Source organism: Triticum urartu, chromosome 5A (assembly GCF_056163025.1).
Source record: "Triticum urartu cultivar PI428250 chromosome 5A, HENAU_Tu73, whole genome shotgun sequence".
Lineage (NCBI taxonomy): Eukaryota > Viridiplantae > Streptophyta > Magnoliopsida > Poales > Poaceae > Triticum > Triticum urartu.
Genome location: NC_141877.1, coordinates 536,812,265 through 536,835,444, shown reverse-complemented (window position 1 = coordinate 536,835,444; position 23,180 = coordinate 536,812,265). Strand labels below are relative to the sequence as shown.

Sequence of the window (23,180 nt, the reverse complement as noted above, 5' to 3'; positions counted from 1 at the left end):
ATGTTGTGAGGAGCATGCTTTACCTTAAAACAGAGCCCTCCCGCCGGACTATCAATGTTGCAAACAGCATGCTTTCTTAGGGCACGCTCCTTTGCAAGATCCCATCTTGGCCTAAAGGCAACCATCTCTCGTCCACACTATTCTTTCCTCCCACGTGGATATATGGGGCAGCTGTTCATGCTGGCATGTAGTACATGCCCTTAAGAAGCTTTGGTGTCTAAACTGACCAACTGCAAGTCACGAGAATGGGCAACAATACACGGTGGATTTTCATCGGATAACCATGATGAGTAACTGAATCAACAAGGTGATTTATAGTATGGTTCACCTTTGAATGATTTCAGAAAGGGAACACATCAAAATGACTAAGTACCTCCATCCAGAATTAACTGTCGCTGAAATGAGTGTATGTGTAAATTGACTCATTTCAGCGACAGTTAATTCCTGACAGAGGAAATAACTACAATTTTAGCGGTACACTGTGTTCGAGAAAGCAATGTTTGCTTTTTCTTGAAAAGGAGGGTTTACCCCTCTGCATCAAACGAAGCCCACTGTCATATTTAGCAAGTAATTCCGTACACCTTCTTTCAAAACTCAAAAGGGAAGCCTCCTAGCGAGGTTACACATTCTAGTTCAAACTATATGTTCATGTAGGGAGTCGCAGCTAGTTTCAGGAACCATAACAAAATGATAATGCAAATTTGGGTAGAATGATTTTCACAGAGAAACCAAACAATGTAGATTTACCCACCGAAAGGTAATTCACCAACTCCCGCCAGAATGGTGGGCTGGGGAACAAGCACAGTCACTCAACGATTCTGTATAGAGATTGGAAGCGTCATTGAGTAACCGAAATCGAGGATATATGTCCACTTTTTTGCTTCACCACGTATATTTCCTCTGTTCATAAATAAATGATATTTTAGACGACAGTGGTACGTCCTCTAACCTATACCTTTGACAATTATTGTTGTAGTCATATATTTTAGTATAAAATTACAAATTTGGACCAAAAGAATGTTTTCCCTGAAAATCATATGGTGCTGTCATTATCAATCAATATTTTAGTATTTATTAGTAGTACAATGCTTGCTAAGAGTCATCTTTTTACGAACAGAGGTAGAAATCTAGACTTCAACTAAGATTGTGTAATTGTTTTGTAAAATCACCCGATACAGCTCGAAGATGTACAAATAACATCACAAGCATCTCTGATCTAACCAAGCGCATGCCGGAACGAGAAACCATTGTGTCCAGAGCAGAAATATCAAACGTAGATATTGGGGAAGATCAATATACAATATACAAGCACTTAAAAGACAGGCCAAGCAAACCATTTATTTTCCACACAGGCAACACATTATGGGGCTGAAGGGTCGCTTCTCGTGACTCCGGTGGCCTCCCCGAAGCTCCAAAAGGTCTCCAGATGAATTATCCTTCCCTCGCAGGACGTGGGGGCGGGTGCAAGAATGGTGGCCTGTGACCCGGGAAGTCGCCGTGAGTTGACGGGCAAATCACGGCTTCACCGGTGTAGCTTAATGCTTTTACTTACTATAAGTCTATCCAGTCATTCCGACTGCTACTTGACAGCTGCCATTTCAACCCACACAACTCTCAAATACTCGGAACCAAGCCAATGCAATGTACCAGGATTTCCGTTTAATAAAAGACAAAAAACTATACCAGGATTCCAGAAAGGCAGAAACTACAGTAGTTAATCATCTGGTTACGAGATCAAATATATGTGTGGATTCTGCAACGAGTCGTTCGTCAAAAAGCATGTTTTTGCTTGTAGACCAAGGTTTGGCAATGGAAGTGCTCACAATTAGCAGCACCAATAGGCTTTGCTTGTTACTACTTTCAAAACGCTCTTATATTTCTTTGCGGAGGGAGTAGTTAGTACTAACATTTTGTCTTGATCGGCCGATGGATAGGCCTGCTCTCCCCTGCTGCAGAGGCACGGCGGTGTTCATCCTCTGGTCTTCCTTCCGGTGAACGTGTCTGATGACCGGCTTGTCCTCGGCAAGCCACTCTGCCTGGCATGAAAATTCGGATCAGGTACAAGACAGGCACCAGGGAGTGGCTGGTGTCCTAAGGGCCCCTGCGACCCCTCGCCGGCACACTTCTCCTACGGCGTGTCGGCCAGACTACATTCGTGCAATTATTCCCTCTAGGATGTGGCACCAACGGTGTCCCAAAGTGCCCCATGGAAGAGGTGCCTAGTGAATTGCAACTACTTCACGGAGAATGCCAGCATAGAAGTTATTATCAACTTCCTCCGTCCCAAAAAACTTGTCCGACCTACAGCCTCTCTGACGGAGCCCCATGTTGTTGCCGTTAGGGCCTGGCTACCTCTCCTCTCACTCAAAAACGGAGGCAAAAGAAGATGGACATGAGAGATTTTCCGGCCGGCACACAAACACCGCCACGGGCGCACGAACGCCCAAATCTTTTCCTCTTTACACTGGCTACATCGCTACAACACCGACTCCCCTCGATCAATACATCAAGGGGCCTTTTATACCCGGCTGCACACACAGCATCCGGCCACCACACCGGCCACTAACTCCACGCACGCACGCACTAGTCTAGCTAACAAACTCACTAAGCCAGCTACATGCACGGCGTCCATATCCATGATGCATGCATGCACTAACCAACTAACCAGCTGCTAACTACGGTGCATGCGCGTACACAGGAGACTCGGCCATGCGGGCTAGCTAACGAACCAACGCAGCAGCCCTCCACTCTCGCCAACGGCCGCTGCCTTACGAGCCGGATCTGGAGCGCATACCCGCGCGCGCACGCCAGTCATCGCATGGAGGCGTGGTTTACTCCCAACACCCCACAAACCAGGGGGCAAATAGCTCCCATGCGACGTCGTTGGTGTGAATTGTCTCTTATGCGACGTCGTTGGCTATAATAGCTCTTATGTGACATCTGCGTTGAAAAAAATAGCTCCCATGCGACACTGCTGCCTAATCCAAAGACACATGTTTAAAACTCGAATCAGGTGAGCGGGACCCACAGCGTGGGGCCCATAGCGTGAGACCCACTAACTTATCCAACTCAGCATTGGTCAGGTGAGCGGGACCCACAGCGTGGGACCCACTAACTTATCTAGGTCAGCATTGGTACAAGAGGACACCGAGCCGTGCCCCGAGCCGTGCAGCACCCGAGCCCATCCTCCCCCCCCCTCCCCGACCGTTGTTCTTCTTCTTCTCCGGCGACGACGCGCAGCAACGCCGTTCCGGGCCGCGACCTAGCAATGTCGAGCTCCGCTTCAGCCTCCCGCCGCTCATGGCCGCGCTATGGCGCAGTGCCCATGACAAGGTGCCCTGCATGCCCACGTATAGCACCCCTGAAGCGGCTAGTCACAACGACCGACAAGAATGGCAACCTTGGGCGGGAATTCGTGAAATGCGAGAGCAAACCAGAGCAGGGAAAGGTGAGATTTTACTTCTCAATATGCCAATTTTGGTTTTTGTCTCCCAATTTCATATTTGCCCAATTATCCCCATTTTTCATCGGATTTGGGATTTAGGGTTCATCTTTCCAATTTCAGAAATTGAAGCAATGCACCCATTTTGAGTGGCTAGATGAGTACATAGAGCGGATTCAACTAGAGGGTGCATCAGGGGAGCTCGATTTACCGTTGGAGGCGGAGAAGTTGGGCAAGTTTGGATCAGGCGCGTATGGATCTAGGGCCCCTAGATCTGCCCATTCCATTGGGGCTACTGTGGGGGATGCACTAGTGACGGCAGAGCTGAAGAAGCTGAACAAGCAGATGAAGAAACTTATCGAATTGCAGAAGCAGGGCAATTTGATGGGGCTGATGGCCGGACTTTTTTGTGTTTGTGTAATTGCTCTCGCATTTGTTTATGTGATGATAATTAGTCGTAAGTGAATAGATTGGGCATCATTTGTAATCGTAATGATATGTATATTTGAATAAAAGTGTTGCGCTGTACGAATTCAGCATGTCCTCTCCACTCTGTTTCGGCTCCGTTTTTTTAGTTCTTCAGTTCGTCATCAGTTTTAGTTTCAGTGATAGAGGGAGAAAAGGAAAAAAAAAGGTTCGTCCACAGTTGCCCGAAAAGGCCAGGCCCATATAGAAGTTAGGCAGGGCCGAATAGAACATATCCAGGCCCATTGATAAAAGAAGTGTAGCTAGTGCAAAAACAAGTGCACATGGTCATTGACATCGATATATCTTTTCGGCTTTAGGTTATTTCACAAATTTTAAGTTTCCTGTAGTCACCTTTTTTGAGATAACTCATCTGATAATTATTTGAGCTATTTTTATGCATAAGCTATCGTGTCCGATGGTAGGGTCCCGTGTTGTTTCGGCTAAAACAAAAGGTTGGTTCTAGTTAGCAGTCTAACTTGCAGTCTTTGTGAACCAAAAAAGTTGCAACTGTTTGGTTCTAGTTTATTTCAACCAAGCACCATTTTTTACTTTTTTTTACTTGTGCTATGGTGTTTTTAAAGTTTTTACTCGTGTGTTCCAAACGAAAAAGGTTGTGCCCCTCTCAAAAAAAGAAGACATCTAGTGTGCCCCTAGTAGCATCTCCTTACAACATAGAGGGGCATCCCCTTACAACATATAGTGCATAAAACATAAAAGGAAGATAATTAACTAGACACGTGCTAACAACAACTTATATGATTGGATCATGTCTTAGTGAATTTTTTAGTACACATGGGCACATAAATAAAATGCAATGGAGAAACTTTAGGACCGAAAAAACATATAGATAGATAGAGGGGCATCGGGTACCCTAGTAGCATAGATAGATAGAACATATAGAGGGGCATCCCCCCACTACATATAGTTCATAAAACATGAAAGGAAAATAATTAAAACTAGATAGATAGAAGACACGGGCACACATGCCCGAACCAACACAAACACAAACTAGATAGATAGAAGACTCGCACTTGAACAACTCCTTGGCCCCTCCTCCTTGGGCCCCTCCTCCTTAGCCGGCGCCCCTCACTCGTTGTTCTCCGGCATCTAGTAGGGAGGGTGTGCATGCCGTTGGGGTGAGGGAAGATGTGGTGGAAATTGGTGACGATGTTGTAGGTCGTGAACGCGATAAACTCGCATCCACACCAGAACACCTCGCCGAGGAGGTGGTGAGCATTGTAGGGGTTGGTGAAGGTGACGTAGAGGCCGATGACGAAGCCTTTGGCATTGCCATCGTACGGCTCATGGAGGTGGAACATGGAAGGAGTGCCCGGAGGGAGGTGGCGGTAGCTGGCTTGGAGGAAGAAGCGAGCCAACTCTCTAGGGCCCCTCCACCTTGAGATGGCCCACATCCTCAGGCTATTCTCGACGACGACTCCGGCTGGGTACTGCCTCTCCGGCACAGTGGGAGGGCGATGGTAGGTAGGGCCGTTGAACTGCATGGTGGCTCGAGTGGTGGATTTGGCTCGAAAAGAAGAAGGGGAGGAGGCTTGAGAGATGAGTGTGAGAGGATGAGGAAATGGTGCCCTTTTATAGCCGCGTTGCAGCCGTGGTCAATGTGTACACGGTGCCTTCTCGATCGTTTTCTCTTCTCCGTTCGCACTGGCATAAGTAATTGCGGGCATTAATTCAAAAAACGGTGGGCAGAGCATCCAAAGAGGCACAGGCCCGTTCATCCGCGCGTGACACTGAAAAAGGAGCTGCACCACCGACGCGTCCGTCTCGTTCAAGCATGCATTTGTTAAAATAGCTTAGATGCGACGTACCTATACGCTGCGCCCCTGCCGTGCTTTACTGCGTCGATGCGTGCATGCAAGCCCGCATGCAAATGGCTAGGCTGTGTCACACGAGCACAGAATAGCTAGGCTGCGACGTTGCATGGCATGCATGGGACAGGGATGGCCCACATGTCATTGACCCTCTCGCATGCAGCCCATCCCCCCCTCTCGACGGCCGTGCGCACGCACGCCAGGCTCTGCCGGGCCCGATCCGCTCAGCCCAACGGTCACTTAGATGCTCCCCCGCTCAATGTTATCTGTTCGTCAGAGAGAAAAAACGGTGGCCAATCAGATTGGAGAATCAGGGCTCCCACGGATCGCCCCCGCGGAATCCTTCTAGAAGGCCTATCCGACGGTCGCAGTTTGGCGTTAGGGTTAGATCGACGGTGGACGTTTGGCGCTAGGGTTACATGGGTTTTGGAGGCAGTCAACGGGGTTTTGAAAGGTTTGACCGGACATTCAAATGTGTATAACTAATTCAAAAAAAATCTAAAAAATGAAAAACCTGCGCATATAGCCTTTTTATGTTACATAGTTATGATATAAAATGATAACCTTGATCTAATGATCTTTGCATGAAAAAACCTTCACAAATTGGACTATCTCGACTGAGGTTGCATAGAGTTCAAAGGAGTGAGAAGAGGGTTTGAGGTTTTCAAAATGCAAAAAAATCAAAAACATCACCTTAGCTTCATTTTAGAGTGACTAAGGAGGATCTGAAGTTATTTTTGCATTTTTAAATTTTTTAACTTGTTTTATTGCTGACTTTGTATTAAAGGGTGTTTTTTCAAAAATAAATTAAATAATATGAATACTTATTCAAAAAAGGTGAGACTTCGTATTGATCCTATATAGGTATAATATAAGCTAAGAAAATCTTTTTGGGGTGATTTTGAGAAGGTCGAAAAAAACTTGCTTAGAAATGGGGCTGTTTTCCCTTACTTTGGAGCCTGTTTGGACAACATTTTCAGTGACTATGAGTTGGACTTCACAAAAAGGGTTGGATTTATGAACTAAAGTGCATAGTAGTACATAAAACGATGCAACATCACAGAATAAACAAATGAACTCAAAAAATATTGGAGATAGGTTCAAATTTGAATGTCGGTTCAAATTTGAATTTTATTTCAAGTCAAATCAACATCATAGCACATAAGTTTTCACATGAAAGAACATAAGTTTTCACATCAAATGACAACAAACTTAAGTTTTCACATCAAATTTGAATGATTTCGACTCTATTTCTTGTGCTTCTTTCTACCACTCGATTTCTTCTCCTTTTTTCCACCGTTTGGTTCCACGGCGCATAGTTTGTTGATGCTGATGCTCTTGCTTTTTGGCCCCTTGGTTTTCTTGCCAACTCCACTAGGCCCCCTCAACTTTTGCACCTGACCATGTCCCACTTCTTCAGTTTGCACTTTTGCAGATTGAGTAGATGGCACACATTGTTCAACTACTTCAGTTTGCAACTCAACACTTGGCAGCACAACCTCCAAACATGGCAACACAGTTGTCAAAGCAGATTCGCATGGCAGCACAATAGTTGCTTCGTCTGCAACAGTTTCAGATTGCCCTAGCGCCTGCAAAACAGATTCAGTATGCATCACATCGTCCAAAACAGAAACACTTAGCTCATGTTCAGCAGTAACAGTTTCAGTTAGCTCCATATCTTTGTCACCAAACATTATCTGCTTAGTGCTCTTCCTTCTAAAGCCGTTGAGTCTTGCTTTTTTCACTGGCCAGCATTGTTCAACAACAAGAGGTGGGGCTTTTTCTGCATGCTTCCTCCTAAAAAATAAAGCATTTGACTTGGTTAGATACTAGAACAAGTAGCAAAATCAAAAACTTGCAAAAATAGTAACATAAACATACTTTGGCCTCTGAGGAGTGTAGATGCACTTGGATGAACCAATTCTGTGCCCAAGTACCTCACACAACTTGCACCTATTTTTGTTACCTTTTTGAGCCCTTTTGGGCTTATCATTCTTTTCCTTTTTCTTTTTCCCCTTCTTACTACAACCACCTTTCTCAAACCAAGCTTTGAATCTGCTCTGTTTAGGCCTCCCAGCCTTTCTTCTAGTGACAGGGGGACACAAGGTAAATTCTATTTCCACCTCAGGCCACTGAGATTGGTCAGTCAGTGCAGGAATTGGACTTGCATATGCAGTTTTGAATTTTTGTACTAAATAATACTCATGCAAATATGGGTGCATATTTAACCTGGGTTTAGATGCCAAAAAAGGTATGGAATGCTCACATGGTTTTCCTGTGTGTTGCCACTCTTGGCAAGTGCACTCATGCAACTCAGTATTTACCACATGCCTCTTGCCACTCTTTGTATCTCTAACTTCAGCACCCCACAAGGAAGATTTCTCAACAGATAGATGTGAAAGATTTCTACTCCTGTTGACCACCTGTTGTACCACTGCTGGAAGCTTGTCCCCTTCCAAAATATTAGCAATTTTTCCTCTCAACTCCCACAAACGCATGATCATGATCCTTATTTGGTCCACCATGTCATGCACAGGCAAGTCTTTCAAATCCTTCACTTTGTTATTAAAACTTTCTGCCAAGTTGTTATTGATATGATCACATTTTATGGCAGTATTAAAACCTGATCTATACCACAACAGAGAATGGTGGGTGTTCAACCATGAAGCAAATTCATTATCACTACATGATGCCAATATCTTACCAAGGTGATAGGAATGTGTCTGTCTGGTGTAGGATCTTGCTGCTGGCCACATGCGCCCAAATTCATCTCCTTTGAATTTTTTTATCAGATTCATCCACATATGTCTAAAGCACTCCCTCTGCTCAGCATGGGGGGAAACATTTTTTACTGCATTTTCCAACCCTTTACATGCATCTGTGTGGATGGCCAAAGGAGAAACTGGCCCTATGCATCTTTTCAGTTGCATCATGAACAATATCCATGATGCCTCTGTCTCTGATTGAAACATTCCTATTGCAATTGGGAACATCTAGTTGTGTCCATCTAGAGCATTGCATGCAGCCAACTGACCATTCCACTTTCCAGTCAAAAAAGATGAGTCTATGCTCAAATATGGACGACAACCTGCTTTGAATCCATCTATGCAAGGCTTCAAACACATAAAAACTTGCTGAATAAAACCTTACCATCCTCTGTTACCTCTGTATCTATCTCCACCACACTCCCAGGTGACCTCTTCTCCACCTCTGCTTTAAAACTATACAACATCCTAAATGTATTTGCCCAGTCACCATACAATGATTTCATGGCCCTTTGTTTTGCTTTCCACACTATGGTATATTGCAGCTGGATGGGGTACAGCTTCTCCAAGTCAACTTTAAGCCTCTTTGCAGTAGTGTTTGGAGTCTTGGCTAAAATAGGAGTAATCTTCTCTGTAACCCAAAATTGTGATGTCATCTTTGAAACTCTCTGTGAAGTGGTAATACATGTATGCTGGTGTGGTATTTGATTTACCCTTACTGTACTTCCATCAGGTTGTAGTCTGGCAGACATGTACCATTTGCAAGGATTGCCACCACCATCATAACCTTTGCACCGAGCATAAAATTTCTTTCGATCAGTCCACATAGTCTTGGCATCAAACTCTTTTTTCACTGCATAGGTCCTGAAAGACATCCTAAACTCCTTCATGCTTGGGCACAACTTTCCCACCTCAATAACTGGGTTCTCTTTGTCATACAAACAAACCATCTCATTATCATCTGCATCATCCACATCATCTGCAGCCTCTCTCATCAGCTGTTCTTCATCCTCATTTGCATTTCTAGGTCCTGTGTTACCTTCAGCAGGCAAAGAACTGTCATCCTTCTCCTTATCTTTGTCATCAACTTGAATGCCAAACATTTCGGCCATATCAATGTCAGATATTGGTGTAATGACCAAATCTGTGTTTTAATTCAACTCTACTACATTCCAGTCAACAACAATCTTCCTAGCACCATGGGTTCCCTCCTCTCCATCTGCATCAATCCATGTATCTTCAGCTACTACAGTCGGTTCAGTCAACAATGCCAACATCTTCTTTTGTGAAACCCACTCATCATCTTCCATCTGTGCAGCCATCTTTGATGGCACATAACCAACTCTGGAATGAGTTTGCAGATCAATTAGCTCTGCATAAAATGTTACTTGTTTGCTTGCCCACCCTTCTTGCTGATCAATTTCAGCAACCATGGATTCTCCATCTTCAATTCTCACATATTCACCATTATAGTTATCGAAACGTTGCAGAGATACCTCTTGTTCTGGACCCCAAACAATACTCTCCCCAATTCTCTCCACCAAATTGACCACGGCCTTCTCCTTCATGCTCTCCAATTCCTGGGGATCAACATCTGCAAATTCGACATCCAACCTCATGGTGGTATCTCTATCAATGTCTTGGACACTGCCATCACTGAGCTTGGCTTTACAGGGAAAAAATTCCACTATAATTGCGAATGTGGTAGCAGAACCTAAACCTCCCCTGTTTTGTCAATGGCAAGCAGCGGCGGTAGTCACTACCAAATCGAGTTTGATTCTAAATCGCCAAGAAAAGAGGGTGGCATTACCGATTTGAAGCACTGTCTCCTCGCTCCATCTCATCCAGCCCTCGCTCCATCTCCTATCCAATCGAGATTCTAAAACGCCAAGAAACAGGGGCAGCATGAGGCCACAGATTTATCCAAAATTCAGTGGAATGGGAGTAGTGTTTGGAAAATACTCACTCGCAATAGCCGCTGCAGAGAAAGGCGCTCCACCACCGGGCCGTGGAGAAGAAACAACCCCCGGATCCAATGGAGCCCGATTCTAAATCGCCAAGAAACAAAGGGCAGCATGAGGCCACAGATCCCCCAAAATTCTGGGGAGTGGGACTAGGGTTTCGGGCTCACCTCGCAATAGCTCTGCCGTTGCCGAGAAATGTGCTCCACCACCGCGGAGAAGAAACCGCTGCCGGAGAAGATGCTTACGGCGACGCCGCTCGCCCAGTCCAGCACGGGCCCGTCCAGCACGGGCGAGTCGAGCATGGTCACACAGTCACCGGTCGAGTCGTGGACGGTTGACTCTTGACTACGTGGCCATAGGTGGACCCCACCAGTCAGAGCACATAACCCCCAGTGTCCTAAACAAACCTCAGCCTAACTAACAGCCAACTAGCCGCGTAAATGGTGTGTCGCATGGGAGCTATTTTTCCAACGCAGATGTCGCATGAGAGCTATTACAGCCAACGACGTCGCATGAGAGACAATTCACACCAACGACGTCGCATGGGAGCTATTTGCCCCACACCAGGTACGTCTTGACCTACTTTGGCGAGATCCAACTCCAAAGCTGTAGCGCCAGGTCATCATCATGGGCAGTTCTCTCGAACTCGCAATCCTCCGAATGCACCCTCTACGGCTATTGCGGCCCGAATAGCTACTACAATAAGACTGTGGTGCCCAAGCCGAGTTGCAAGTGCCTCGATGGCTTCGAGCCAACTAGCCAGGAGTGGTACAGCTGCATGTTCTCGAAAGGGTGTAGGTGGAAAGAGCCACTACGAGGGTGCGGCGATGGCTTCTTGGTCGTCCCAGGGATGAAGTCACCTGATAAATTCATACTTGTCGGTGGGGATAAGAGCATGTTCGAGGAGTGCACTGCCGAGTGCAGCCGCAACTGCTCCTGCGTCGCTGACGCGTACACCAACCTAAGCAGCGGCAGGTCTGGTGGAGACAAGACGAGGTCCATTGTGTGGAGACAAGACGAGGTACACTGTGGACGGGTGAGTTTGTTGACGCTGGAAAATTAGGAATGCCGAGACGCTCTATCTCCGGCTTGCTGGCTTGGATGAAGCAGCTGGTAAAAAATCTCTTTCATCTACTGATTTGTGACCGAAGTACTACATGGGTTTGCGTTTATTGTGCTATTTATTATTGCACAGGTAAAATGACTAAGATAAACACTTTAAGGATTCTCCTACCAGTTTTTGGAAGTTGTACTCTGCTTCTCATATGCATTTCCATGATATTGTTGAAGTTCAAAGGTACTACATTCGGTGATATCAACATGTTGTATATTATTCTCTTACTACTCTAGTATATTGTACTTGGAATTTCTTGACTACTGTACTATATAGTCTTGGGCAACAAAATATTGAAACCGAAGTAAAACAGGGAGACAACCCACTCGGTGAGTTTAAGCTTTGTTTAACCAGCATGCATGGCGAGCAATCTAATGAGAATGGAGTCCACATGCAAGAGAAGCCATATTTAGCTTCGATAGGCTCCTGAAATCAAGAACGATGCCTGGTCAATGTTCCAGTGTGTGTTGGTGTGCGCGCGTGCATGAAGGTCGGAGCAGGGGGGTAGGGAGAAGCAGACACATCTTTCTTATATGTCAAGTGTCGATATATTGTTATGACTACTATTTTTCACCTTGACAAGAGCGCCATGGTATACCTATTACAAAGGAAGAACGCTAGAACCTATTACAAAACAAGACCACTAGAACCTTTTTCTATGTATAAAATGCCCAAGAAACTATTATATGTGCGGGCACGTGCAATAAATGGAGAAAACTCAAAAATGCAACAATATATTGTATGAGTACGTCTATCAAATTTGGGGAAGGAAACCATCCCCACAATGATGAATTTCCATTTATGAGATTTGAGGAAATTGCCCTAGCAACAAACAGTTTCTCTGAAACGTGTATGGTAGGACAGGGAGGCTTTGGGAAAGTTTACAAGGCAATTCATTTAATAATTATGTACTGTTCATTCTAAAATAATTAGAACTGAGTGGCTCGCATCTTCAAATGAGCATTATCTAACCAATCATTACAAAGCGAACTTCTAGCAATCCTAGCTAATTCATGTGCAACTACATTCGACTCTCTGGGGCAAAATTCAAAGACAATAGAGCTAAACTCACAAGCTAGATGATAACAATCATCAACAATGGTCGCTGCATTTCCAGCATATTGGCCATCCTTATTCATTATTTCCATGAGTTCCAGATTATCCGAGTTGACGATCAGTCTATTGCACCCAGCTGTCAGCGCAATATTCAACCCAAACTTCAAAGCCATTGCCTCAGCAGTTAGTACATCATAACACGAATCAATAAGCTTGTTTCGGCTACAACCATATGTCCTCTATCATCTTGGATGACTACTCCCATCTCCCCCTGAAGCAAATCCCAATCAAAGGGCGCATCAACATTTAACTTGACATGTCCACTAGGGGGTTTGCACCAACCTCCCCTCTTCAATGAGGCCTTTGGATCACATGCAATAGCATAGTTTAGCTACTAAAGAACACATCGCTTGCGCAACTCTCTTCACATCTTGCACCTGCTCATTGTGCACAAGCTTTCTCCTCTCCCACCAAAGGTACCAGCAGCAAATGGACATCAAGTCATGGAAGTTTTTCACTCCCAACACGGCCGGTTCTTGTGTTGGTATATTAAGTAAGTATGATAGAATCTCCTTCCCTTCTTAGTCTACCTCACATGCATGGCGTATAACATCCTCGAGCCCCAACTGCCGCCAAACCTCTCTGGCCTTATGGCACATGCATGAAACACATCTTCTGCTCCTTGCTTACATGCAGGACACGTCGGCTGGACTGGAATATGTCTGTTAGCAAGAACCACATTGCATGGCAGCGTTCCATGCAAGGTTCTCCAAAGAAAAATTTTAACTTTCTCCAGACAATTCAGTTATCAAAAAAAAGAACTGAGTGGTTTGTGTGAAAAACATAACTGAAGATTATGACATTTAATTCTCTAGGGGACGTTAGGTGGTCAAGAAGTTGCTATCAAGAGGCTAAGTAAGGATTATCAACAAGGAACAAAGGAATTCAAGAATGAAGTTATATTAATTGCAAAATTGCAGCACCGAAACTTGGTTCGACTTCTTGTATGTTGTGGGGAGGAAGATGAAAAGATGTTGATTTATGAGTATCTACCTAAAAAGAGCTTCGATGCTACCCTTTTTGGTACATCTTCTAAGAGAACAACATACTTATCTTAAACAGCTGGATGACTTTTTTTGCATCTACTCATATTTTTATAGATAATTCAAGAAAATTGTTATTGGATTAGGCCACACAACCTAATATAATCAAAGGGGTTGCCAAGGGACTTCTTTATCTCCACCAAGATTGAAGACTGGATATAATTCATAGAGATCTCAAAGCTGGAAATGTTTTGCTAGATGGAGAGATGAAGACCAAGATAGTTGATTTTGGGATGGTAAGAATCTTCGGAGACAACGAACAAAGTGAAAATACCCCACATGTCATTGGAAAATAGTGACTATCAGTTGGAAAAATTCGTATTAGTTTTTGAATAAATCTAGTGCCCTTTTGGTCAATCATACATTTGACATGATTAAACAGTGGTTACATGGCTCATGAGAATGCAATGGAAGGCGCCTTCTCTACCAAGTCTGACATTTACAGCTTCGGTTTTTTACTACTGGAGGTTGTAAAAGGTATAAGGAGAAGCTCTGGTTGTCAAACCATGGGCTTCCATTGCCTTACTATCTATGTGAGTGCACAAGACTTCCCTCATATTTCATTTACTAAAGTAGGTCAAATTTGGGGATCATTTTAAAGTTTGACAAATACATGAATAGCAATATGATTCTTTGTTGTTTCAGTCATGCAATATGTGGAAGGAATAGAAGACAAAGAAATTGGTAGACTCATCTATAATAGATACTTGTTCACTAGATGAAGTTTCGCTTTGTGTCCATGTACTACCTCCGTCCTGGTTTACTGGTCCCTATTGTATTTTGTGCCAAACTTTGATCATAAATTTCACTAACAAAATGTTCATACATGTAACCACAAATTATGTCGGCGGAAACTATGTTCAAATACGAACCCAACGATATAATTTTTGTTAACATGCATTAACATTTTGTTAGTTAAATATTTGGTCAAAATTTGGCACAAATTGTAAAGGGGACCAATAAACCAGGACGGAGGTAGTAGCACTCTTGTGTCTCCAAGAGAATCCAGATGATAGGCCAATGAAGTCATATGTTGTGTTTGACCTAGAGAATGGAAGCACAACCCTTCCGGCCCCAAATCGCCCGGCATACATTGCACAACGAAGTGTTGAAATGGAGCAATTCTGAAATGATATTCAAGCTTCCGGGAATAGTTCTACACTTTCTGAGATAGTGGAGCGACGAAACAATAATTCTTTAGTTTCAGATGTATCCAGACACTCTTGAATTTTTTTAATAACTGCACTGAACACTGTCGAAATAATGTTTGGCTCAACGAAATAGTGATTCATCACTTGTTGTTTAAAAGTCATTATATATTTATATTTGAATGTGTTTTATGTTCTTGTATTTGGATTTGATGGTAGTCTTTGTTAATAAGATTTTGTAGTTACAAAGAATTCATGATTCATAGAAGAGCTTTGTCCAAGAAAATGATTTCACATTAGATATAAGCCATTCAGTGGTGGCATTCTTTTATGTGTTCTTGTAGTGGGAGTTGTACGTATATTTTATAAAAATGGCAGGATGGTTGTCACAAGAATGGGAAAGTCACCTAAACAACCTACACAAGTTGACTGGTGCGGTGCATGTGTTCACACACAACTTTAAAGTCCAAACTGAAATTCGTCAGAATAACCACATGGCAATTTGGTCTGGTTAAAGCTCTATATGATCTGATATCATTAAGAGAAAAAAAAATAAGTGATAGCCATATTGTCCGTCCCACAATTTTGACATGGTGGCACTTGCCTCATCGGTTATTTCCTCTTGTTATGCATGTTCATGAAGGGAACAACAATGAAATCAACAATTCCCGGGATCAAATACAACTTTTTTTCTTGTGCCAATGGTATGCATCTTATAGAGGGGAAATGACTATACCATTGTGTAGGTGCAGGCAAGAACAGAAGATGGAGAAAGCACAAGAATCTAAGATTGGATGGTATAAATACCTTCGATGAATTTGGGAACGAAATCACTTCTCATGATCAAGCATTGCCATTCGTGAAATTAGAAGAAATTGTCCTCGCTACCCACAATTTTTCGGAAGGATGCATGATTGGACAAGGAGGCTTTGGAAAAGTTTACAAGGTAGCTTGTTTAATATGCAGCTCCTGCTATTGCTTCCAGATTTTGTAAGTGATATTCTCGTATGTAGATCTCAAATCTATATTTCTCTAGGGACTGTTAAGTGGTCAAGAAGTCGCAGTCAAGAGGCTTAGTAGAGATTCTCAACAAGGAACAAAAGAATTCAGGAATGAAGTAATTCTAATTGCAAAATTGCAACATATATAGAAACTTGGTTCGACTTCTTGGATGTTGTAGTAAGGGAGATGAAAAGCTCTTGATATATGAGTATCTTCCTAACAAGAGCTTAGATGCTAACCTCTTTGGTACGTATTCTAATATAACAAACCATGATTTCGCAAGATAATTCAAAAACATTTTTTACTTACATCTGTTTCCTTTTACATGACTCAAGAAAACAATCACTGGATTGGATAAGACGGTTTAGTATAATCAAAGGGGTTGCCAGGGGGCTTCTATATCTTCATGAAGACTCAAGGTTCACCATAATTCATAGAGACCTCAAAGCTGGAAATGTTTTGTTGGATGAAGATATGAAACCCAAGATAGCGGATTTTGGTATGGCTAGAATCTTTGGTGACAACCAGCAAAATGCAAATACCCAACGTGTAGTTGGAACATAGTGAGTATACATTGAAAATAACTCATATTAACATCTTCATAATTTCAATTCCCACTAGATAACTCTTACAATTGAATTAATCAAATAGTGGGTACATGGCTCCTGAGTATGCAATGGAAGGCGTATTCTCTACCAAGTCTGACGTCTACAGTTTTGGTGTGCTGCTACTTGAGGTTGTAACTGGTATTAAGAGAAACTCCAATAGTCAAACCATGGGTTTCCCTAGCCTCATAGTCTATGTGAGTACACACAAGACTTTTGCGGTTTGATTTTTAAAACCGGATCAAATTCTAAATGAATACTGACATGATGTTTTTGGTTGTTTTAGTCATGTCATATGTGGAAGGAAGAGAAGACCGATGAACTGCCAGACTCATGTATCATAGATACTTCACCAGACGAAGTTTTGCTTTGCGTCCAGGTAGCACTCTTGTGTGTCCAGGAGAACCCAGATGATAGACCCCTCATGTCATCTATTGTGTTCGTCCTAAAGAATGGAAGCACCACACTTGCAGCTCCGAGCCGGCCCGCCTACTTTGCACGACGAAGAGCTGAAATGGATCAAATGGGAAATAATATGCAGACTTCCGCAAACAGTCTTACTCTTTCTGAGATAGAGGGGCGATGAAGTAACAATCGTTTGTTATTTTGTATCAGACACTATGGAGGTGACCTGGCCACAGGTGATTAGGTTGTGGTGTTCTTATTTGCCGTTCTTACATTCGTTCTGTGTGTACCTGTAAAACAATAGCAGGACGGCTGGACAAAATTAGGGTGCATCATCTGTGTACGTAAGTACTAGACTTTTAGCGGTATGCAATATCCACATTTCCATACTAAATTAGGCCGACGAATTAGCCTCCATGAAGAGTACGTTTCAATTCTAGCTCCATCAATCTATGCTGCTAAGTTTTTCTGCTCATATTTTTAAAACTATTCATGTGATCAACTTGGTAAGGTATGACTAGCGTGCTCGTACATTTGTGTACAGGCCTGACTAGTTTATCGTTTTACTCACTAGTCCGTGTGTAGCATAATGTTTCAGTCACTAGTCTGCCTAGTCAGTAGTGACTGTGGCATCCCAACTCGGACATGGACTGCTGAAATGTCAACTCCAAAGCCAACCTACTGCTAACAGAATTCCAAAAACTTTGCATTGTTCAATCATATGCTTGCGTCCGTCAAAGCTCTTTTTGCTATAAACTTAGCATAGCTAGTTAGATCCTACTACCAGGATTTTGGCCCCTGAGAGCACGATGGATTGGCCGGCTCTCACCTGCTGCACCGCGGTCATGATCCTTCTCTTCCTGCCGTTGAGTGCATCCGACGACCGGCTTGTCCTCGGCAAGCCGCTCTTGTTGGACGCCATCATCATCTCCGATGGTGGTGCCTTTGCTTTGGGGTTCTTCGCCCCTTCCAACTCTACTCCAGCCAAGTTGTACCTTGGTATATGGTACAACGACATTCCCGAGCTCACTGTGGTGTGGGTCGCCAACCGAGAAACCCAGCTCATTAACAACACTTCCTCTTCACCGATGCTCTCGCTCACCAACACCTCCAATCTCATTCTCTCTGATGGTGTTGGTGGCGGCCGTGTCGTCTGGACTACCCAGGTTGCCACTACCCCGGCCTCGTCTACCTCGACGGCAGTGCTCTTGAATAACGGCAACTTCGTTATTCGCTCGCCAAACGGCACCATGTTGTGGCAGAGCTTCGAACACCTGACAGACACGCTCCTTCCAGGGATGAAGATCCGGTTTAGATATGGGATACATGGCGAAGAAGAGCGCCTGGTGTCTTGGAAGGGCTCCGACGACCCCTCACCAGGACATTTCTCCTACGGTGGTGACACAAACACTTTGCTCCAGTTCTTCCTTTGGGACGGGGCGCGACCGGTGGCCCGCAGCGCCCCGTGGACGGGCTACCTTGTGAAGACCGAGCGGCGGTACCAGCAGGTGAACACCAGCACGGAAGTCATCGTCTACCTTGCTGCCGTCGACAGCGACAAGGAAATCTACATGACCTACAGCCTCTCCGACGGTGCCCCACGCACCAGGTTTGTGCTAACTCACTCCGGCCATTATCAACACCACAGTTGGAGCAATAGGTCGTTGACGTGGGAGGTCCTTGGGCAGTGGCCGTCCACCGAATGTAGCAGCTACGACTACTGTGGCCCATATGGCTATTGCGACGAGACAACAGCACCAGTCCCAACGTGCAAGTGCCTAGATGGTTTTGAGCCGGCAAAAATGGAGGAGTGGACCAGCGGCAGGTTCTTGTCAGGGTGCCGGCGGAAACAGCCATTGGGTGGGTGCGGTGACGGCTTCTTGGCCTTGCCAGGGATGAAGTCACCAGATGGGTTTGCGCGCATCTGCGGTAGTAGGAGTACGTCCGAGGAGTGCGCAGCTGAGTGCAACCGCAACTGCTCCTGTGTGGGGTACGCATACGTCAAAATGAGCAGCAGCAGGTCACGGGGAGACGTGGCAAGGTGCTTGATGTGGGCAGGGGGGTTGATTGACACTGGAAAGTTAGGCACGGAGCTCGGTGGAGAGACGCCCTATCTCCGGCTTGCAGGCATGGACGTAACTGCTGGTACCAAATACTAATTTCTCGCTCTTTTTCCTATTGGTTTTGGCATTTCTCTGTTTCTCCTAATGGTTTCCTCTTTCTATTACTGGTTTTGTCAACATATTTCTAGATCTATGTTTATATGTTTCTTTCTCTTGTGGTATGTATTACATACATAGGTAAAAGGATAAAGGGCAATGCAGTGAGAATTGTACTGCCAGTTTTAGGCAGCAGTGTTCTCGTACTCATCTTCCTGGCATGGTTAAAATTAAAAGGTATGTTCACTTGACATCCTTACGAAAAAGATGCATTTGACCAACTTAAAAGAATTTCCAATTGACAACCTGATTCAGGCAAGTCGCGTGGTGTTACATACTACTCCCTCCGACCCTTCGTCCCATAAAATAATATCGTTTTTCAAGCTATGTTAGTTGGAAGAATGATCTTATATTATGGGAGGGAGGGAGTACAAATCAGCTTTCCGATCATTTACGCTTTTGAAACAAAACAACAATGCCTTGCACATTTAGCCAATTGGGGATTTGGGGGATTATTTAATGAATGACGACCTAGGTGGAATTTAGGGGAATAAAATTAGTAACGATTCAAATCGATTTACCTGAGAAGCTTGCAAGGATTCAGATGACTTCATAGAAAGAGTTTGGCCAGCTGGGCAGCCGCCTCGCCGCCGTCGCCAGTGCGTGGCTGCCTGGACAGGCTGGAAGTTGTGTGCCGGTCGCCGATGGGCCGTCTGGAGTGGACGTGGGAGGCACTGATGTGAGGCCGGCGGCTGCACTATGACGCGGCGGCCGGTGCCCGGTGGCTGCACTTGAGCACCTCCGCTGCATGACTTTTTTTCCCGAGGGGCAAGCGATATGCGAGGCTGATGCTGGATGCGTTTTTTTAGGGATGATGCCGGATGCATGTCGTATTTCTGTATTCGTATATCCGTCGTCGTGGGCTGGTCTTCATATAAATTTTTATTCGAGTAAAATGCATAATAGGTCCTATAACTATCTGAGGTGTGTCACTTTAATCCTATAACTTTCAAAGTGCAGATTTGGGTCCCAAAACTATGTCGAGTCATTCACTGCAGGTCCTATGGCCAGTGCCCGGTGGCTGCACTATTTTTCCATGACGGCTTATTCCTGCTGTCGTCGAGCTTGTTTCAGACAAGGTAGAACTGATGAAAGAGAGATGAGATTGCAGGGAGGAGGGCTGCGGCTGGAGAGAGCAAACTGTTTAATGAACCAAATTGCAAAATGTATCAACCATCAATGGTGGGAAATCTTCCACCACGCACCCTGGATCGTTGTGGCACTGGTCCAAGTGACACGTCAGCCAACAATCACTGTTTGGGCGACCATAGGACCTGCAGTGAATGACTCGAAATAGTTTTGGGACCCAAATTTCCACTTTGATAGTTATAGGACTAAAGTGACACACCTCGGATAGTTATGGGATCTATGGTGCATTTTACTCTTTTTATTTTGCTCCAGACCTGGGCGGGCCACGGCCCACTAGGCCTTGCAGAAGCTCCACCAGTGGTACCTGAACATCGAGTTAGATTATAAAAAACCTGAACATGGAGTTCGACATGTACAGGCTAGCATAATATACCGCCCTTAAAAAAAGCTAGCGTAATATACCACGATCAGCTTCAAAAATCTTCTAAACCTCTTGAATAAGTATAATTACAACAAATAATCTTTAGGTGGTTTTAGGTTTGGCCACCAAGAGAGCGATGTAATGATAATAGACAATCTACTAGAAAGTAGAGTCCAGATGTTAGAGTTTCTATGTGTGGATTGATTTTTGTGGTTGCTACTTCCCATGCTCAATCCAATCAATGTTCTAGAAAATACTCGATGTTGAAGGGGTCTAGGAAACAACAGAAATGTGTGGACACTATGCAAAATGGACTCGAGGGTTTGTTTGTATGATTTTCGTGGGATATGTAGTAGGGGAAGAATGGGCTTAAGAGCGTTGTTCCAATAAGCGGACTTTGAGCGATATCCATTTTATCAGGTCAGCCACTCTATGGTGGTAGACATGCCTTGTGGTTTATTTTCTCTTGTTTTGTGAGGTTGACAAGGGGAAGACTAATGAACATCAGTGGTTCAAATGGTAAAATTTATTTCTTATGTTTATAATATTATGCTGTTGGAGGGGAAATGACTGTTACATTGTGGGAGCAGGAAAGAAAATAATAAGGAGAAAGCACAAGAATATAAGATTGAATGGTATGAGTACCTCTGACGAACTTGGGGAAGAATATCATGATCAAGAAATTCCTTTTGTAAGATTAGAAGAAATTGCCCTTGCAACTCATGATTTCTCTGAAACATGTATTATTGGAAAGGGAGGCTTCGGGAAAGTTTATAAGGTAACTTGATCAATATACAATTTCTTGTTATTCGTTCTATATTAGAAGATTTGATATGTTCATATGTCAAAGTTTATTGTATGACTTCCATTATATTTTTCTAGGGAATTTTAGGTGGTCAAGAAGTTGCAGTCAAGAGGCTAAGCAAAGATTCTCATCAAGGAACACACGAATTCAAGAACGAAGTAATTTTAATTGCCAAATTGCAACATAGAAACTTGGTTCGCCTTCTTGGATGTTGTGGCGAGGGAAATGAAAAGATCCTAATATATGAATATCTTCCTAATGGAAGCTTAGATGCCAACCTCTTCGGTATATATACGATTAGAAAAACTATGATTTCATAAGACAAATGAAAACAATCCTATCTAACATTTATTATTTCTACAGATGAGTCCAAAAAATTGTTGTTGAACTGGCGAACACGGTTTAGTATAATCAAAGGGGTTGCAAGGGGTCTTCTCTATCTTCATGAAGATTCCAGGTTAACCATAATTCACAGGGATCTCAAGGCTGGAAATGTTTTGCTAGATGCAGATCTGAAACCTAAGATAGCAGATTTTGGTATGGCGAGGCTCTTTGGTGATAACCAACAAAATGCAAACACCCAACGTGTTGTCGGAACATAGTGAGTAACTTTGTATAACGTCATTTCATGTTACCTTGTGACCAAATTCATCTCCCATTTGCTAACTCTTTTGCTTGAAACGCTCAATCAGTGGGTACATGGCCCCTGAGTATGGACTGGAAGGCATTATCTCTATGAAGTCTGATGTCTATAGCTTCGGCGTGTTACTACTAGAAGTTGTAACCGGTATAAGGAGAAACTCTAATGGTCACACGATGAGTTTCCCTAGTCTAACAGTTTATGTGAGTATAGACAAGATTACTCTCTAGTTTAAATTTGTAATTATATCGATAGTATTGAATTTTTTGATTCACCAAACTAAATAAAAATCGATGTGTTATTTTTATTGTTGTAGGCATGGAATATGTGGAAGGAAGGGAAGACGGAGGAATTCGCAGACTCGACTCTGCTGGATAACTATTCACCAGATGAAGTTTTGCTCTGCATCCATGTGGGACTCATGTGTGTCCAAGAAAACCCAGATGACAGGCCACTCATGTCAAATGTTGTGTTTGCCTTGGAGAATGGAAGCACAACACTTCCAACCCCCAACATCCCTGCCTACTTTGCACGACGAAGCGCGGAAATAGAGCAAATCAGGGTCGATATTCAAAACTCTGTGAATAGTTTTACTCTTTCAGAGATACAAGGGCGGTGAAGTAATTTTGATTTAATATTATATGTACTGGAAAACTATTATATTGCCAGGTGAAGAAACAAAATGGTCATGCATCAGTTGGTTTGGGGTCATTATGTACTAATGATTTCTTTTATCCTTCTCTTTCAGTGTTATTAGCAGCCGTAGTTTGCCAAAGGGAAGTACTAGTCGTCATGATATTTAACCGACATATAGAGAGCAAAAGTTCTGGACGAATTGATTTAGTGGTGATGCTGTTTTCCCGTTCTCAGAATGAAAATATATATTTACCTAATTATAGAATCATGCAGATAAAATGTGCGTGTGACATTAAGCGTTAAGAGTCAAGCCAAGCACATTGCCTAATTAGAAGACTGGAGAGCACGCAATCATTGCAACTCTGGGTCTAAGATGAAGAATAACTATAAATAATAAGAAGAGAAATAAGAAAGGAAACGAAAATGGAATAAAAAGGAAAAAGAAGACAGAAAAATAAAAAAAGGGATA

At 43.6% G+C, this 23,180-nt stretch overlaps 1 protein-coding gene and 1 pseudogene across 3 annotated transcripts; both read left to right on the top strand.

Moving 5' to 3' along the window:
- The first annotated feature begins 10,768 nt into the window (after positions 1–10,768).
- Positions 10,769–17,274, top strand: LOC125507291 (G-type lectin S-receptor-like serine/threonine-protein kinase SRK; annotated as a pseudogene). Its single transcript, XR_015603555.1, has 9 exons — positions 10,769–10,801; positions 10,968–11,504; positions 11,542–11,581; positions 11,664–11,765; positions 15,642–15,835; positions 15,926–16,137; positions 16,217–16,454; positions 16,543–16,693; positions 16,783–17,274. The product of XR_015603555.1 is annotated as a G-type lectin S-receptor-like serine/threonine-protein kinase SRK (transcript).
- A 366-nt stretch (positions 17,275–17,640) lies between these two features.
- LOC125556564 (putative G-type lectin S-receptor-like serine/threonine-protein kinase At1g61610) lies at positions 17,641–22,845 on the top strand. Of its 2 annotated transcripts, none has more exons than XM_048719271.2 (7): positions 17,641–19,046; positions 19,202–19,297; positions 21,221–21,408; positions 21,513–21,720; positions 21,799–22,036; positions 22,128–22,278; positions 22,392–22,845. In XM_048719271.2, the coding sequence occupies exons 1-7, from the start codon at positions 17,711–17,713 to the stop codon at positions 22,692–22,694; spliced, it is 2,520 nt and encodes an 839-aa protein (XP_048575228.2). In that variant the 5' UTR covers positions 17,641–17,710; the 3' UTR covers positions 22,695–22,845. The 2 variants fall into 2 exon arrangements, with proteins under 2 accessions (XP_048575228.2, XP_087377674.1); XM_087521548.1 differs by having other exon boundaries at positions 19,202–19,301; positions 21,192–21,408.
- Positions 22,846–23,180: the final 335 nt, after the last annotated feature.